Source organism: Panthera onca, chromosome E1 (assembly GCF_046562875.1).
Source record: "Panthera onca isolate mPanOnc1 chromosome E1, mPanOnc1 haplotype 2, whole genome shotgun sequence".
In the NCBI taxonomy this organism is placed as follows: domain Eukaryota; kingdom Metazoa; phylum Chordata; class Mammalia; order Carnivora; family Felidae; genus Panthera; species Panthera onca.
In genome coordinates, this window is record NC_138352.1 from 15,169,086 (window position 1) to 15,185,827 (window position 16,742).

At 62.6% G+C, this 16,742-nt stretch overlaps 2 protein-coding genes across 3 annotated transcripts; both read left to right on the top strand.

The window, feature by feature from the left end:
* Window positions 1–241: 241 nt before the first annotated feature.
* On the top strand, window positions 242–4,264 carry MRPL12 (mitochondrial ribosomal protein L12). Its single transcript, XM_060645154.3, has 5 exons — window positions 242–679; window positions 1,303–1,489; window positions 1,648–1,731; window positions 3,608–3,742; window positions 3,871–4,264. The coding sequence occupies exons 1-5, from the start codon at window positions 606–608 to the stop codon at window positions 3,985–3,987; spliced, it is 597 nt and encodes a 198-aa protein (XP_060501137.2). The 5' UTR covers window positions 242–605; the 3' UTR covers window positions 3,988–4,264.
* A 3,932-nt stretch (window positions 4,265–8,196) lies between these two features.
* On the top strand, window positions 8,197–16,107 carry SLC25A10 (solute carrier family 25 member 10). Of its 2 annotated transcripts, none has more exons than XM_060645152.3 (11): window positions 8,197–8,750; window positions 11,236–11,355; window positions 11,933–12,047; window positions 12,139–12,187; window positions 12,407–12,448; window positions 13,177–13,220; window positions 13,381–13,451; window positions 13,573–13,665; window positions 14,003–14,080; window positions 14,832–14,888; window positions 14,992–16,107. In XM_060645152.3, exons 1-11 carry the CDS (start codon window positions 8,658–8,660, stop codon window positions 15,091–15,093), a joined length of 864 nt encoding a protein of 287 aa, XP_060501135.1. In that variant the 5' UTR covers window positions 8,197–8,657; the 3' UTR covers window positions 15,094–16,107. The 2 variants fall into 2 exon arrangements, with proteins under 2 accessions (XP_060501135.1, XP_060501136.1); XM_060645153.3 differs by lacking the exon at window positions 8,197–8,750 and adding an exon at window positions 8,828–9,317.
* Window positions 16,108–16,742: the final 635 nt, after the last annotated feature.

The following is a 16,742-nucleotide window of genomic DNA, read 5'->3' on the forward strand; positions in this document are numbered from 1 at the left end:
TGCCCAAGGGCAGCAGGGGCTCCCCGCACTAGGTGGCTCCTGGCTGCGGGCGGCCAAGGCCCCCAGCACGGACCTGCGGAGAAAGGACACCTGGGATCCCCGTGCCCGCCCCGCGGCGGCGGAAATTCGTTGTCAGCCGCCGCGAGGCTTCCCCAGGTTCTCCCTGGCGGGGCTGCCCGGGGGCCGGGACCGCCTCCCCGAATCGGACGGAGCCTGGCTCCAAGCGGCCGCCTTTTCTGGCCTTGATTCCCCCAGCGAGTAGAGGGCCCCCAGCCGGTCACCGTCCAGCCCCAGGCCCCCGGCCGCCACCAACGACCCTCTACGCCTGCGCGGTTCGCCGCCTAGTGGGTAATCTCGGGAAGGGAGCGCGAGGTGCGGCTAGAGTGTCCTCTCCTACTCGTTTGCCCGGCGGCTTCGTCGGCTAGAGCGTCGGTCCCCAACTCTCGCCCGTCGGGCCCGCGCGGCTAGAGCGCCCTCGCGCAGCTCGTATGCTCGGCGGCCTCGGCGGCTAGAGCGTCCTCACGCAGCTCGTATGCTCGGCGGCCCGGGCGGCTAGAGCGTCCTCCTCCTGGGGAGCCGCGTGTGACCTTCCCGCCCGCGGACCGATGCTGCCGGCGGCCGCTCGCCCCTTTTGGGGGCCGTGTCTCAGACGTCAGGGCGCTGCGCTCCGTTTCGCCAGGTACCACGGTCCGCCGAGGGCTGGCGGGGCGGCAGGGTCGGGGCCCTGGGCCGGCAACTGAGGGTGCAGGTTGGGGGCGGTGTCCGCGTGCGGCGGGCGGGATGCCACCCCCGACTCGGTGGGGCCCGGAGGCGGTGCGGGTCGCGGGGGTCCCCACTTGCCGGCCCCCTAACCACGCGTGCTGCGCAGAGTGCTAGGGGTGGTCCCAGATGACCTTGCTCAGGTCCCTGCCACTCTGCGGGCCTCAGTTTCCCCTACAGGCCTAGTGACGTTGGAGGTCTTCCGTCGATGGGCCCGGCGTTGTGCCGTCCGAGGGCCCCAGGTTCTGAAGGCCTTAGTGTAGCAAAATGCCGTCAGGCTACTGTCCTGCTCCCGTGGGTTGATAGAGAGTTTTCCGACACGGGAACTTAACGGTGTGGGTAGTCTGTCTGCAGATAATTGCGTGCATTTCTACGGCTCTTTGAAGTACTTAAGGTAGCTGGGAAATCCCCTTATTTGCGTGGACCCTGGAATCTGAGAACCCTGGGTTGGGACCTAGGAGCTAGAACCGCGCTCTTACCATCAACCTGTCTGGTCTGTGTCACTGGCCTGTGCCAGGCTGACAGCTTTGTTTGGGGGGCTAGGCAACAGGTGCCCCGTGTCTGCGCTGTGCGGCTGATGAGATGCAGCAGCCCTCGAATGGGGGAGGCCCTCGCCGGCGCACCCCTGGATAACGCCCCCAAGGAGTATCCCCCCAAGATCCAGCAGCTGGTCCAGGACATCGCCAGCCTCACGCTCTTGGAGATCTCAGATCTCAACGAGCTTCTGAAGGTACCACAGGCCCCGGCCTGTGTCTTGTTCCTGGTGTATTTGGGGTGTGTAGTAAATCGTCCAGAGTGTGCCCTCTGAATGTGAGGATCCTGCCAGGCTGTGTGTTTATCTTGAGTGTGATGGGCAGCTACTGAGATTGCTCTCTCCCCTCCCTGCAGAAAACCCTGAAGATCCAGGATGTTGGACTCATGCCAATGGGTGGCACAGTGCCTGGTGCTGCCCCTGCTGCAGCAGCCCCAGAGGTGAGCCCAGGCCAGGGTCCTGTGCCGAAAGGCCCCCGTCTTGCCTCGTGTCACATGGCCCGACGCCCAGATTTCTCTCATTGTCCCTTGTCTTGGCCCTGCATCAGTCAGCGCGCCCTGCAGACCTGTGTGTGCTGGCTGTGGGTTCCCCTGCAGCCCTGCCAAGGGTGTGCGGGTCCCTGCCCGCGTGGAGACCATGTTTTCGCGGGGGGAATTGACAATGAGTCAAAGGAGAAGAAAATTTTTGTTGAATAGCAGGACTTGAACTTAAGTGCTACGAGAAAAAAGTAGGGAAGAAGCTGAGGGGAGAGGAGGGTTATGATGTCAAGAAAGGCTGCAAGGGGACTGCACGCGAGAGAGCCGTGGGGGCACGTCGGGCTGGAGCGGCGAGGTGGGGAGGCGCTGGACAGGCTGGAGTCTCTGTAAGGAAACAAGCAGACTTGAAGCCACACGTGAATTTGTTTTTTGTTTTCTAGGTTTTTTAGTTTGGTTGGGGGCTGTTGCAATTTTTACAAAAAGTTTCGAAGTTCTATCTGCAACTGCAAATAATGCCCTGTGTATCTGTCTCCAGTCTCGATAATTAGTAAGGTTTTGATATTTAATTCATTTGTCCTTTGAAGCTTAAGGCAAATTTCTTTCTTTTTTTTTTTTTTTTGCTTCTTTTTTTTTTTTTTTTGTTAACCTTTATTTATTTTGAGAGACAGAGACGGCACAAGTAGGGGAGGGGCAGAGAGAGAGGGAGACACAGGATCTGAAGCAGGCTCCAGGCTCTGAGCTGTCAGCACAGAGCCCGACGTGAGGCTCAAACCCACAAACCATGAGATCATGATCTGAACCGAAGTCAGACACTTAACTGACTGAGCCACCCAGGTGCCCCTCGGGGCACATTTCTGATCTGTCCTTTCTTGGTGCGCTCCAGCCCACATCTCTAAGAACGCAGGTACTGACGTAGCCAGGAGCCATTTGTACAACAAACGTAATTAGCGGTGGTTTTCTATCTCAGTCTATTTAGATTTAGCTAATGGTTCCAGACTTTACAACAGTTGGTTTACCCAAATCTATACGAGGTCTGTGAATTGCATTTGGTCATTGGGTGTCTGAAGTCTGGATCACCGTCCGCGGTCTCCTTTCCCTGGCCATCCATCCCCTACCAAGGAGACCAGGTCAGGGGTCCCGTAGAGTGCCCTCCCGGCTCCCTATGTGTCTGTGGCTCCCCTGGCATCACATCCACTCCCCCACCTGCCACGAAGTGGTAGCTTTACAGACTCACCATGTTCAGCCTGAACGTTTGGGACAAGGAGAGAGAGTTACTCTGAAGTCTGTCATCTAAACTGGGACACTTCGGGGGGCGAAGGAACACTGTTAATAATAGGGCAGGTGCAAAGCAGGACAGCCCCAGGCTGCCGGGCCGCGTGCCCCCTGCTCTCCGCGGTGCTGTATCTTCACATGTGGTGGGAGAGGCTCTGTCAACCCCAGTCCTCCACTGGTCACCTGGGGACGGTGCAGCTGCAAATTTGTCCATGTGATTTGGGGCTCGCCCGAGGATGGGCCGAGCACTGTTGGTGTCACCCTGACCGGCCACAAGTGACTGTTTTTAAGGGACGAGGGAACCTGAGCGGGGTCGGGGTGGGGGGAGGTGGTTTCAGAACCGCCTCCGGAGAGATGGCAAGGTTTCCAGCGACGGAGCAGGTGTCGCCGAGGAGCACGTGAGGGAGGGGCCCCGGCGCTGACGAGGCGGACCAGTTTGTCCTGAGCCCAGCTGCCCGGCGCGGCCTCCCGCTGGAATGGCGGGCCTTGCTGTGCCATCTTGGCGACTTTGGGGCCACAGGACCGAATGTGCCTGCTTTACCCCATCCTTTCTCTTTCCCTCTCCCAGGAGGCAGAGGAAGACATCCCCAGACAGAAAGAGCGGACGCATTTCACCGTCCGCCTGACAGAGGCAAAGCCCGTGGACAAAGTGAGGCTGATCAAAGAAATCAAGAACTACATCCAGGGCATAAACCTCGTCCAGGTGAGCTCCGCGCTGCACAGCCCTCTGGCTGTTGCCGCTAACGTGCTAACGGTACTCAGACCGGCCCCTCCTACTGCAGGGTTTTTTGGGGCAACATGGGCCCCATTTCTGACTTTGCTCTCTGGCAGGCAAAGAAGCTGGTGGAGTCCCTGCCCCAGGAGATCAAAGCCAATGTCTCCAAGGCCGAGGCGGAGAAGATCAAGGCAGCCCTGGAGGCGGTGGGCGGCACCGTGGTTCTAGAATAGGCCAGCTCTGAGGACTGGTGGACTGGGGTCCCTGGGACCTGACCTGGGGGAGGCCCCCTCCTGCTCCAGCCCTGGCATCCGGGACCCGTGGTGGGAGCGGCTTCAGGGCAGAGCTCTGGCACTGGCTCTGCCATCTCTGCTCCGGGACAGACAAGGGACCTGCTGAGACGGGGGGCAGCTCCTGTGTGAGCACCGGGGAGATGAACTCTGGAACGTACCAGAGGCAACGCGCGCCCCCTGGTGGCCACTGAGAAAAATACATTGTTTGGGCGCCGTGTGTGCAGTGGTGTGTCTGAGTCAGCGGCCAGTGGGCGGTGCGGGCTGGCTTGGAGCTCCTGCCCGCCAGGGAGGCCGCCCCGGGGGTGGCAGGGCTCGCTCCCTGCCGGGCACGTGGGGGTCGGCCAGCGTTCCTTGTGTCTTCTCTGTGCAGGGGCCTGACCTCGGAGGTCCGGCAGCAGCTCACGGAGGGGGGGACGGGGGGGGGGGTGGGTTGGGGCAGCACCCAGCTTGCCTGAGTGGTGGCAGCTGCCGCGAGGCTGATGTCAGATCGTGACCTGGGAGGTGGGCGTGGGGCACCGGTGCTGGTCTTCGGCAGGAAGCGTAGCACTGGCCTACAGACAGGCAGGAGGTGAGGCGTGTACCTGAGAACGGCCAGCCCCCGTGTCCCCTCCCTGGCCATGCTGGAAGAGTGGTCTGCAAGGACAGGGCTGCGGGCCCGGAAGGAAATGTTGCATCTGGGAGTGCCGGGCTCTGGGTACCCTGAGGACAGGTCTGGGGAGCTGGCATGTGCCCAGGTGGTCGTGCCCAGCACCCGGATGCCACCTGTGGGCCCTCCCGGAGGACCCTGCTGGACCTCCTTGTAAGAAGGCTGCTCCCTGACCCAGAGAGCTCTACCGGCCAAACCTGTGGCCCGCACAGTCCCAGGGAGTTAATGATTCACCATCAGGAGGTCTCTGGGCGTGCCTTCCCTCAGCAGAGGTGACTCCTGGGCCACCTGAGGCGGGTATGACCGGTTGGGTATCCTGCTGGCCCAACTGCCCTTCCCAGGGGAAGGGAGGATCTAAAGTCAGGGATAGCCTTCAGCCTCGGCCTTCAACTGGTGGCCCGAGTCTGTGTGTGCTCTGAGCCCCTTTGTCTTTCCAAGGGACTTGTGGGTAATGATTAGGACTCTCCTCCCCTCCCCTCTTCCTGGGATGATGACACCCTCGCTGCGTCCCGGACGTGCTGGGGCTGACTGCTCAAAAGTGCAGTTGACCGTGTGCCTCGGGCCATACTCCTTTTGCTTCCCTGATGCTGAGTGTCACCTGGTGCCCCCCACCTGACCTCACAGTCCCTCATGGTCCTGCCCCCACCCCCCCCACCCCACCCCAGCTGTGGTCTCCACCTGCTGGTGCAGTTGGCCAAGTGTCTCAGACCTGGCAGTAGATGGGGTGTGCCCTGGGTCCCCGGAGGCCACTTGGCCTTGGCCCGTGGGCTCGACACCAGGAGGTAGGTCTGTGCATCCTGCGTTGGCTTGATGTTACTAGCGCAAAACCTTGCGAGGTCCCGTCAGATCCTGGTAGGAATCCGCGTACCGCGTCTTCGTCCGAGCTGATGAAATGGTCACAGAGGACACGGCAGGGGGAGCTCTGAAGCTGACCCCTGGCTCCTGCCCGTTCCAGGAACCCTGGTGTCCACCTGGCCCCCGCATGGTGCCATCCTAGCTCCCTAAGCGCCATGCAGGAGCGCTCAGGAACGGACGTCCTCCAGAGACGAGGCCGGCAGCCTTGTTCTCGAGACCTCACCTGACCTCTGCATCTCAGAGCCCCTTGGATTTATGCAGAAGTCTTCATGATCCATTTGAGAATTTGGCTGGGGATCTTTTTGAGTTCCCCCTGACCTACAGCTTGCAAAGTCCCACCTTTTTCCTTTTTTGGTTGCCAAATGATCCTTCATGGAAGTATTTTCCTTCGTAGTTCTTAGCTAGTGGGCCATCCCACTGCGCCACTGTCGATGTCCTCTGTGATGCCCTGAGGGTGGGAGCCATTGGTGTTGCAGCCCACAGACCGGGCCATCCCCAGGAGGTCTTTAATGGTTCCAGAGAGTTCTCTGGCTAAAGATCAGTGACGCATCTGTCAGGCAATGTTGACACTCTCGTCAAAAGCGACATTGCCGCTGTGCTTAATATTTTTCTGCTTCTTTCTGTCTCCGCGGTTCCTTGAGGGCTTTGATGAGCAGGACAGAGGTGGAAGGTACCACTTCGATCTGGGCCTGTCCCGAATGGTCAGCTTCACTGTAACCCCCAGACCCTTCCAGTCACCGATGTCATCACCACCCTATCTTGGAGACAGGCCAGTAGGGCTGAGCTTCGGGGCCAGGGCAGATGTAGCCCCGACTCCCCCACTGGCACGCCTCAGGCCCACGATTTTGATTTCGTCTTGCTGGGGGTGGAACTTAGGCGGAAGGGTGGAGGCGGCCGCTGTCGGAGGAACTCGGACTGAGGACTCCTGAAGACAGTCGCACCTTCGCGCCCCTGAGCAGAAAGCCAAAAGCTAGACCCCTCATTTCTTAAGAGGGCGCCCCACACTCCACGCACTTACCATTTTCCAGGATTCCTCCGCGCTTCCGGGGCTTCTCCAGTTCTAGGCGGGGCTTCGCAGATCGCTCGTGCTGTGTCTCATGTTCTGGGCGGCCCACCATCTGCACACAGCAAGCGCTGGCCCCTTGGCCCCTCACCCTCTGGGCTGCCCTGCTCCACGCCACTGACGTGTTTGCTTAGGCAGGAGATGATAACCTTGCCCTCGGGTGATCCAGGATTCCAACATCTCGATTTATCCTGAATGAGACCGGTGCAGGGGCAGGTTTTGTGCTGGCCTGGGTCTCAGAGAGGGAGTGGGCTCAAAGGTGCTCCTACTTCCCATAGGACCCTGGACAAGGAGGCCCCTCCTCTGCAGCCTACCAGTTCCATCTGGTAGCCCTGTTTTTTTTTTTTTTTTTTTTTTTAAAACAAAGGGCCAGCTCAGCTGTGAAAGCCATCTCGCTGTTTGGTGACACATTTTCCCATTTCCTTACGGAGCTGTGTCTCGCATCCTCTCTGGTTTCTTTTCTTTCTGTCTCTTTGATGGAATTGTTTCTCCTGATTTAATTGTCAGATTGTTTATTGCTGTTGCATAGAAATACAATTGAATTTTTGTTTAAGTAAGCTCTATGCGCAACGTGGGGCTTGAGCTCACGACCCTGAGATCGAGTCACATGCTCTTCCGCCTGAGCCAGCCAGGCGCCCCCTCTCTGGTTTCTTCTGGAGAATCACTGCGACCCTTCCGACCCTTCCCTTCCGGCACCGGGTCCCACTGGCCTGTGTTTTCATCCAGATGCAGCTCCCGTCTCTTCTCTCCTCCCCCCCCCCCCCCCCTTAAGAAAAAGCCGGATGTCTGTGTGGGCGACGCTCCCTCCACCTCCCCAGTCCACACAGCATTTCTGGGCTGTTCACTTCCCCAGATGATGACCTCAGGGTCAGAAGCCTCCTAGCCTTCTGGAAGGCAGTCTCCTTAGTCTTCAGGTGGCCACTTGAAGCAAATAGGTTTGCTGGCCCATCTTACGCCTCTGACACGGCGAGATAACTGCTGGGCGCTCGGAGGCCAGCTGGACTTGTTACTCAGGGTTCTCAGCAGGTGCGGGGAACCCCCGGGTCCATGTGGCCCCAGGGATTCCAATTTCCATCTTGCCCAGCAGGTGTGTCTTTGTCCAGCACTTGCACCTGCTGTTTGCTGGATGGTGAGATGAGAGTGGGAACGTGTGCACAGGTGTGTTTCTCATGGGGACAGGCAGCCAGCCTCCTGATTGCCACTTCCCAGGAGCCTGAACCCCCATGGCTCAGAACTTTGTCCCCTTGTCCTCCTCCGGGATGGCTGCCTGGGGCTGTCTGGTCAGAGCAGACCTGAGGCTGGCCTTGGCTGGGAGCTCCGGAGAGTGGATTGTCTTCTGCCCCTAGTTTTCATGTAATTCGCAGGTTGGCTCCAAGAAGGTTTTGTGCCACCTCTTTTGGGCGCACGTGTCCCAGGGCTGACCCCAGGGCCTGTGTGGCTGCCTTGGGACACAGGGTGCAAGGTCAGGGCCTCGGCTGGGGCGGGGTGTTTGCAGGAGGCCGGGCTCCGGGAGTGGCGAGGACTGGCCGAGCGCCGAGGCCACTCCTCAGCCGTGACCTTCGGAGACCTGCCCTAGGCGTGGGGGTGGCCCTGGGGAAGCCGGAGCAGGGCGGGGGAAGGACGCCCGGTTCTCGGGGAGAGTGGAGCAGCCCACTCAGCAAGCTCCCGGGGGTCCGCGCGGCCGCGCCCGTTCCCCTTCCCTCTCCCGCCGCCTGCTGCACACGGGGAGGCGGCTCGGTGGAGCCCTTTCCGCTGGCCAGCCCGAGCGCGGCCGCTTTAAGGCGCGGGGCCCGCCCCACCCCCGGCTCGAGGCGGGGTCGCGGTGGCCCCGCCCCCAGAAGTGGTCCCGCCCCCAGGGCCGCGCGGGCGCATTGGCTGCGCGGCGCGCGGGTGGCGAACGGTGCTTTGAACTCGGAGCGGACGGCTACGCGGGCCGGGGTCCGGGACTGGGGTCGGGGTCCGATCGGGGCCTGGGCCTGAGCCGGGGTCTGGGCGGCGCGAACCGGGGCCGGCAGCCGGCGCTCCTGGGCGTCCGCGGCGCGAGCCATGGCGGCCGAGGCGCGCGTGTCGCGCTGGTACTTCGGGGGGCTGGCCTCGTGCGGGGCCGCCTGCTGCACGCACCCGCTGGACCTGCTCAAGGTGAGGTTGGCGCGGGCCGGGCGGGGGCGGGCGACGAGCGCTAACGGGCCGGGGCGGTGGGGGTGGGGGTGGGGGTGGGGCGAGGGGGCCCGCCCAAGCTCTGGGCGCCGACCAGCCTGGCGCTGCGCTGCCCGGGAGGGCCTCGGACTTGTGTCGGCCTTGGCGCCGGGCCTGAGGGGCATCGGTTCACCGCCCCCGCCGGGAGACCCTGCCCACTCCCGGATGGAGGCGCCCCGTTTTCGTAGCTCACGGGCCGCGGTTCCCCCATACTACCTGTGTGACCTTGGGCTAGTCACTTGGCCTCTCTGAGCCAGTTTCCACCCCTCACTTTTGAGCACAGTTCTGCCTGGTTGCAAGTTGAGGGGGTGGTTCTGTGAGGCGCACAGAAGTTGGCATCTAGAGACGAGCCAGGGCTCCAGCACACCCAGGGCCCAGGTGGCCTCCCTGCCTGGTGGGGACTCAGCACACAGTGAGGGAGTGCGGACTGCAGGTGGCTGCTTCCTCCTGGACCGGGTGGGCACCTGGAAGCCAGGGACCCTGCGCCCACGCAGGTCCTGCCCGGGGAGGGTGAGCAAGAGGCATTCATGCCCACTTCACTTCTTGTAGAAAACACGCTTATGAGGCAGTAGGAGACAGAAGTTCTGTTGTCTCCCAGAGCCGGCGGGGGGTGTTTTCTGCCCCTTTCTCCCTGCAAAGAACAAAGAAGAAAGGGCCAGTGATGCAAAGCATAGCCTGCCCAGGAGGCCCTGCCCCGGGGAACCTGGCCTGGGGTCACATGGACCCTTGGGCAAGGGACAGCAGCCCAGCCACCTCCTTCCCTGCCCCCACCCAGAGCAGCCTGATCCCCACACTGACCCTCTGGGAGCGACTGGCACGGGGGCCCTGTTGACCCAAACCTCAGCCTCACTTGCAGCCCGGCCAGGCCCCCACGCTGCGTTCCACCTAAGGTATTTTCCTTCCAGCGACTTTTTTGCTGAACGAAGGAAATTGACTTCTCTGGTAAAAATGCACCCCCTCCCCAGTCAAGGCAGCATTAGCAGATGGGGAGGGGGGCTGAGAAGCTGGTGGCCCCTGGGCTTCTCCTGGGAGAGACCTGCATGGCTCCTAGTAGTCCCCAGGGCCTGAGCGCTGCCAGAAGGAGCAGGGCCAAGTCAAGGCTGCTCTGACCACCAGAGAGAGGGGAGGCAAGATCCCCTCCTTGTGTTTAATTTTGCTTTCCCCATGTCCCCTCCCCCGTCCCCACCGTGGGGCCCTGGAGGGTTAGGCTCTCATCCGATTGTGAGTGGACACAGCTCCCAGGGGCCCTTGGAGCCCTCACAGGCAGCCTACAGTCATTTGTACCTGTCCACAGGCCCCGTGCCTGCCCCCCAGGTGCTGTTTTGCCACAGAATCCTGCAGGGGGAGGAGGTCGAGAGAGGCAGGCAGCCACAGGACCGGGGCCACTGTTTGGCCCCTGCTGGGGAGCAGCAGGCAGTGTGGACAGCCACGGAGGCCAGCCTCAAGGGGAGGCCCTGGCTGAGGCTGTTGCCTCTTGGCCCTGTGGTCACTGGAGAAATTATTTTATAGCTCGCTGATCTCTCCCTTTGCCCCTGTGCCCTGGCTCAGTCCTCAAGGCTGCTTCTCGCCTGGACGAGGGCTGCTTCCTGCATGGCCACCTTGCCCCCAGGCCCAGTGCTCTCTGTCCTATCCAACTCGGCTGATGTGGCTGTGCTGAGCACGAAGCCCTCTCCACCCCAACCCACCTTTGCCCCACCACCAGAGCCCCTGGGCAGCGACAGAGTGGGAAGGGAAGGGTCCATCCACTGAGCTACTTGGTGCTCACAGCACACCGAGGAAACTGAAGCAGGAGGGTCGGTAACCTGCCCAGCAGGCCCAGCCAGAACATCACTGAGGCTGGACAGACGCCGGGGTGGCCGTGCTCTGGCCCTCCCAGAAGTGTCTTTCCCCTTCTCCCCCGCTGAACTCCCACCACCTCTTCCCAGCCCACCGGGACTGTCTCTGAGTCTCCATGACTCTTGGTCCCTCTTGAGAAGTGGCATAGCTAAGAAACGGGGCCCTGCAGTCAGCTGGTGGGTGTCTGCATGGTGCCTCGGTGTCCTCATCTGTAAAATGGGACTGCCAACTGCCATCCCAGCGGCAGGTGCCATGAGGACTCAGACACATATGTGGAGTATTTCTCACCGGCCTGGCGGGCTCACGTGTCAGCTGGTATTGTCATTTGTCGATGAAGAGTGTGGGATCGAGGCTGGGGCCAGGTGTGGGCGTGGCGTCCCATCTCTACACCCCAGCTGGATGCCCTTAGGACAGCTCTCTGCCTCCTCGTGCCTCAGTTTCCCGTCTCTAAACTGGGGCGCTGGTAATAGTCGGCCCGTGGGGTCTTCATGAGGACGTAAAGCGCTAGATGGTGGGAAAGGGCTCAGAGCAGAGCCGGCCTGGGTGGGCCCTGGGGCAGGGGCCCTGTTCTGAGCAGCCGTGCCCCCGACAGGTACATCTGCAGACGCAGCAGGAGGTGAAGCTGCGCATGACCGGCATGGCGCTGCAGGTGGTGCGCTCCGACGGCGTCCTGGCGCTCTACAACGGCCTCAGCGCCTCCCTGTGCAGACAGGTGCCCCTGGGGGCCCCCCTCCCAGGACGCCGGGTGGGCAGGACGCATGGCCCGGGCACTTCCGCCTCCCAGCCAGGGGCTTCCTTAGGTCCTGGCCCCAGAGCCCAGGCAGGTCGAAGGGAAGGCTGGCGCCCCCCAGGCCTGGACTCGGACACAGCCACGCCTCCTCGCCAGGGGTGCCCTGTGGGCCCGGAAGTGACTTCTCCTCCTCTTCACGGTGGTTGGGAGAAAGGAACCACGGGGCCCAGGGGCGGCAACCCCCAGATGGCACAGGGTGCCGTGGGATCGGGTGTGCTCTGCCTCCTACGGGGCTCAAGACCCTCCTTTACAGGTGGGGAAGCTGAGCCCAGGGAGGGAAAGACAGAGGAAAGGGCAGGACTCTGGACTCCGCCAGCCCCAGATTTGCACATTGTCTCAGCCACTTGCTGACCGTGTGGCTTCGAGAGAGTCCCTATATCCCCATGGCCCATTTGGTGATGACTGTGCACCTGGGGGGAGGGGGGGAGGCCCGACAGGTGTCACATGCCCAGCAGGGTCCCTCCACCTGCACCCTCTGAGCTGGGCCCCTTTTCCCCAGATGACTTACTCCCTGACTCGGTTTGCCATCTATGAGTCCGTGCGGGACCATGTGACCACGGGCAGCCAGGGACCCCTGCCTTTCTACAAGAAGGTGTTGCTGGGTTCCATCAGCGGTGAGCTGCCAGCTGGGCTGGGCTGGGGGGATGGGGGGGCATGCGGGCATCGCCAGTCGCCGCATGCTGGCTCTGGGGTCTGTCGCCCCAGGTTGCATCGGAGGCTTCGTGGGGACCCCTGCAGATATGGTCAACGTCAGGTCAGTGTGCCCACCCACCCAGGTCGGGGTCTTCCCTGTCCCCTGACGGGACCGCGGTGTGTTCTGCTCGGAAAGAGCTGCTCACGCCTTGGGGTCCTGGGCGCTGGGGGGGCAGGCCGGGGCGGGCCCAGCTGCTCACTGCCAGGGTGAGCCCTGGAGCCCGCTGACCTCCGTGCGGGGCGTGTGAGGCGCCCCCTGAGCCGGCGCCCCCCGTTCCAGGATGCAGAACGACGTGAAGCTGGAGCCCAGTCAGCGCCGAAAGTGAGTAGCAAGGCCGAGGTCAGCCCCTGGGGCTTCCTGGCGGGTGTGGGGGGCCATGCAGGCGCCAGCGTGGGCCCCAGTGGGCCGTGCTGCCTGTGGCGTCAGCTGGAGTGAGCAGAGGCGGCTGACAGCTTTGGGAAACCCGCACCGGGCACGGCCGTCCTGGGTCAGAAGGCCTCTGGCTGCTTTCTTCGGGGGGGAGTCTGGGATGGTGGCTGGGCTCCCAGGGCCCCCGAGGCCTGGGCCTTGTGCTTGTTCACAGGGAGGATGGTTTAGAAGTTTGAGTCTGGGCCTTCAAACAGGTTTGGAAGCTCGGATTTTTTTTTTTTTTTTTAACGGTAAAAATCTTATTTTCCATGAAGTTTAAGTTCCTGTTAACTCCAAGGCTGCCTATGGTTTGCTGTCCTAGCTAAGTGCAGACACGGGCTACACTCAGCTGAGCAGTGAAATGGGGCTCCAGGCAAGCCCGTTGTCCTCTCTGTGGCCAGACTGTGAGCCAAGGGAACGGGGTGGAAGGAGGTCAGGCAGGCCCCCTCCTCACCCTCGGCAACAGCAGGCAGACAAAACCAGCCCCAGAGCAAGGGTTTTCTGGTGGTAGTTGGGAGATCTTCAGGCTCCTTTGTCCCCTGACTCCTGTGAGAGCTGCATGGCTCTCCCCAGGGAGGACCCTCCCTCAGGGGCTGGCGGTCAGGGAGAGCCTCACGGCGTCCATTCTGTATCCCTGGCAGCTACGCCCATGCCTTGGATGGCTTGTACCGCGTGGCCCGAGAAGGTAAGAAGAGGGGGTCCAAGGAGGCCGAGGGTGTGGGGAGCGTCGTGCAGGACCTGGGGGGGGCCTCACCTCCTTCCTCCGGCATGGGGGGCGTGTGCGGGACCTGGGCGGGCCTGAGGGATCGGGCTGGGCTGGGCGCCTCACCTCCTTTCTCCGGCAGAGGGTCTGAAGAAGCTGTTCTCTGGCGCGAGCATGGCGGCCAGTCGCGGGATGTTCGTCACCGTGGGCCAGGTGGGGCTTCTGCTGGCCCTGGGGTTCGGTCAGCCCAGGTGGTGTCACTGTGGGCCCCCATCCGCTTTCCCCAGAGCTGGGGGCCCTCCTCCAGGCCCTGATCGCCCCTGCACGCCCACAGCTGTCCTGCTACGATCAGGCCAAGCAGCTGGTCCTCAGCACCGGGTACCTGGCCGACAACATCTTCACTCACTTTGTCGCCAGCTTCATCGCGGTGAGTGCTGGGTTCGCGGAGGTGGTGGGGGTCCCTCACCAGCCTTGGGAGCTGAGGGTACCCAGGGTGAGGCCCGAGCCCAGAAAGCAGGAGGCTTGGGGCGAGTCTGGGGGTGTCCCTCCGGGTTGTGTGAGTGGGCACCGAGGCCCTGGGGAGGGAGGAGCTCACGGATCCCTGCTGCCGAAGCCAGGACAGTCCCTGGTTGGTTCCTGGTGTCCCTCGGGATGCATCCGGGGATCCGGGCCGGGGGCTGTGAGGGGAGAGGGAGGGTGCTTGCGCACTCTGCCTGGCAGGCCCGTTGGCGATAAGCGCCCCCACCTCACCCCACCCCACCCAGGGTGGATGTGCCACGGTCCTGTGTCAGCCCCTCGACGTCCTGAAGACCCGCCTGATGAACTCCAAGGGCGAGTACAAGGTGAATGGGGGCTGCAGGCACCACCCCCTCCCGAGTACAGACCCGGGGGCCCAGGGGTGGCGGGGAGGAAGGGAGTCCCCGTGCTGCCACTTGACGCTCCGTGGCTGGATGAGCCCCGTCCTGGCAGGTGGATGAGGCCCTTCCCTCCGTGACTGTGTCCTCTCAGTTGTCCTCCCTGGCTGGCCCCGGGGCAGCGGTCGGCACTGTGTGTGTTTTTAAAGATTTTATTTTATTTTTTTTGAGTAGGTTCCATGCCCGACATGGGGGTTGATCTCAAGACCCTGAGATCAGGAGTCGCAGGCTCTACCCATGGAGCCCGCCAGGCACCCCCTGTATGTGTTTTTAAATCCGATTCCTTGGTGCGTTCACAGAGGCAGCCGGTTCACTGTAGTCCATGAACTTTCGGGAAGTGCCCGGGGCAGACCCACAGCGCACGCCGCGGCTCCCCAGTCATTACGGTGCCCTGCTTCGTGCCTGCCCTGCCGCGTGAACAGTCCCCCACGCGCTGTGGGGGCCCGGCGGGTCGCCTGCCCTGGCTCTGGTTTTGCTGTGTCAGCAGACGGGGTGGCCGTTCACCCCCCCCAACCCCCGCCCCCCGCACTCGCCTCCAGCTGTCGTTACCTTTGACCGGCCCTGCTCTCTGCACAGGGCCGCTGGCTGGTGCTGAGGGTGGGAGGGGGGTTGATTCGTGCCTTTCAAGCCAAAAGCAGCCTTTCTTTTATTGCTTTGCTTTGTTCTGTGTTTTCTGCAGGGTGTCTTTCACTGCGCTGTAGAGACAGCAAAGCTCGGGCCGCTGGCCTTTTACAAGGTTGGGCAGGGCTGAGGCGGCAGGGCTGGGGCAGGGCTGGGGTGGCAGGGCTGGGGGTCCCTCTGGGGTCTTCTGACTCCCTGCTTCCCCTTTCCCCGCCCAGGGCCTCGTGCCTGCAGGCATCCGCCTCATGCCGCACACCGTGCTCACGTTTGTCTTCCTGGAACAGCTTCGCAAACACTTTGGCCTCAAAGTGCTTTCCTGACGGGGCCAAGGAGTGGGCTGAGCCAGGGCCAGCCCCCAGCGCCAGGCTCTTCCAGGGTCTGGGAGGGCCGTGGGCGAGCGCTGCCCTGAGCCCAGCATCTGCCCCGGCGCGCCCCGGCCTCCCTGGCCCCAGACCCCACCCTGTCCTTTCCCAGCAGGCTCATTCCAGTGACCTTCGCCCCCTCCATCTCCTACCTGCCCGCCCCAGCCTGTCCCCTGCACACTGCTGACTCACTCAGAGGGGAGGTATCCAGGCCCCGGGTCCGGTTTTCTCTCCTCCCTGGGTAGCTGGTTAACACTGGAGGCGGGAAAGCTGGGCTGGGGCTTCTAGGGTCTGGGGTCCCCTGCCCCTTCTCCTTTGGCCCCTGAGGTTTCTTCATTTCATCGAGCAGCCGCCTGGGGCCCTCAACACCATCTTCCAGCAGCTTCCATGGAGGACCTGGGGGGCAGAGTAGTGGGGCGCAGACCCCCTGCAGTGCTTTACCAAATTGTGTGTGTGCACATGCACTTTTATCCGTGGAGAGGGACCACCGCTTTTCCGAAGTTCTCGAAGGCAGCCACGCTCTGGCAGCTCCAGGCCAGTGGGCAGATGGCACCGTGCAGAAACCACGTGCCCAGGAGGGAGGTGACTACATGGCCCGTGGGCACCAGGTCCAGCCAGCCCCCGGTTGCTTTCACAAGTGGTTTCGCCAGAACCTCAGAGCCAGGAGGTCCTGCTGCCTTCAGGGAGCGTGCGGTGTCATGCACGGGGTCCGCGCCTCCCCCTGCTCCCTGCACAGCCCCCTCTGCGCAGTGTCCCTCAGGGGCCCTCTCTGTGTGGACGGCAGCTGTCCGCGAGGCCCCCCGCAGCCGAGACCCAGATGTCAGCACCTGGGTTCTGTCCAAGCAGCCTGTCCTCCCGCAAGTGGGCCGGGGCCACGTCCATCTGCCTCCCCAGGACCCCCGGGTACTGCACCCCCACCACAGCAAGGGGTGTTCCGCAGGGACACTAATAAAGGACCGTGAAGTGCTCTGAGTCTGGCCTCCAGGGCAACAGACCCACTCTGCACCCTCCAAGGAGGGGTCTCCAGTGTCCGGGGCGGTGGGGGAGGCGGGGGCAAGGCTGAGGGCCCAGGGTGGGAAAGAAGTCCCTGGATACATTGGGGCAGCCTGCGGGCAAAGGAATTGGGGGACACTGGGCTGACAGCAGCCCAAAACCGGGGAAGGAGAGGGAAAGGGTGTGCAAGTTGGAGGTCTGGTCAGTGTTGAGTTTCCGGATCCAAGTTACCATGGACCCCCAGGGTTTCCCCTCTTCAGCAGGCACCTGAGCGCCATGGTTTGAGGGTCCCCTGTTGGGCCGGCCGGCTGCCCTGGGAGCCCCACCCCCCTTTGGCTGTGGGAGGAGCCCCTGGAGTCCTGGGCTCTTGGGCACTGCCCGGTTGTCTGGCAAGCCCAGAAAGGGCCTGGGGAGACCCTGGCTCTCGAAGACTGCAGACCTTCGGGCAGACGGGCTGGGGCAGGAGCTGGTGTGAGTACCACCTGAGGCCTTGAAGTGTTCCAGGACCTGTGGGCGCCGCCCCGGGGGCCACCTGCTCACCAGAGACTGACAGGTGGTCTGCTGGCAGCTCGTCCAGACATAAGGACCTCCGACACCGTCCTGGAGCATTTCGA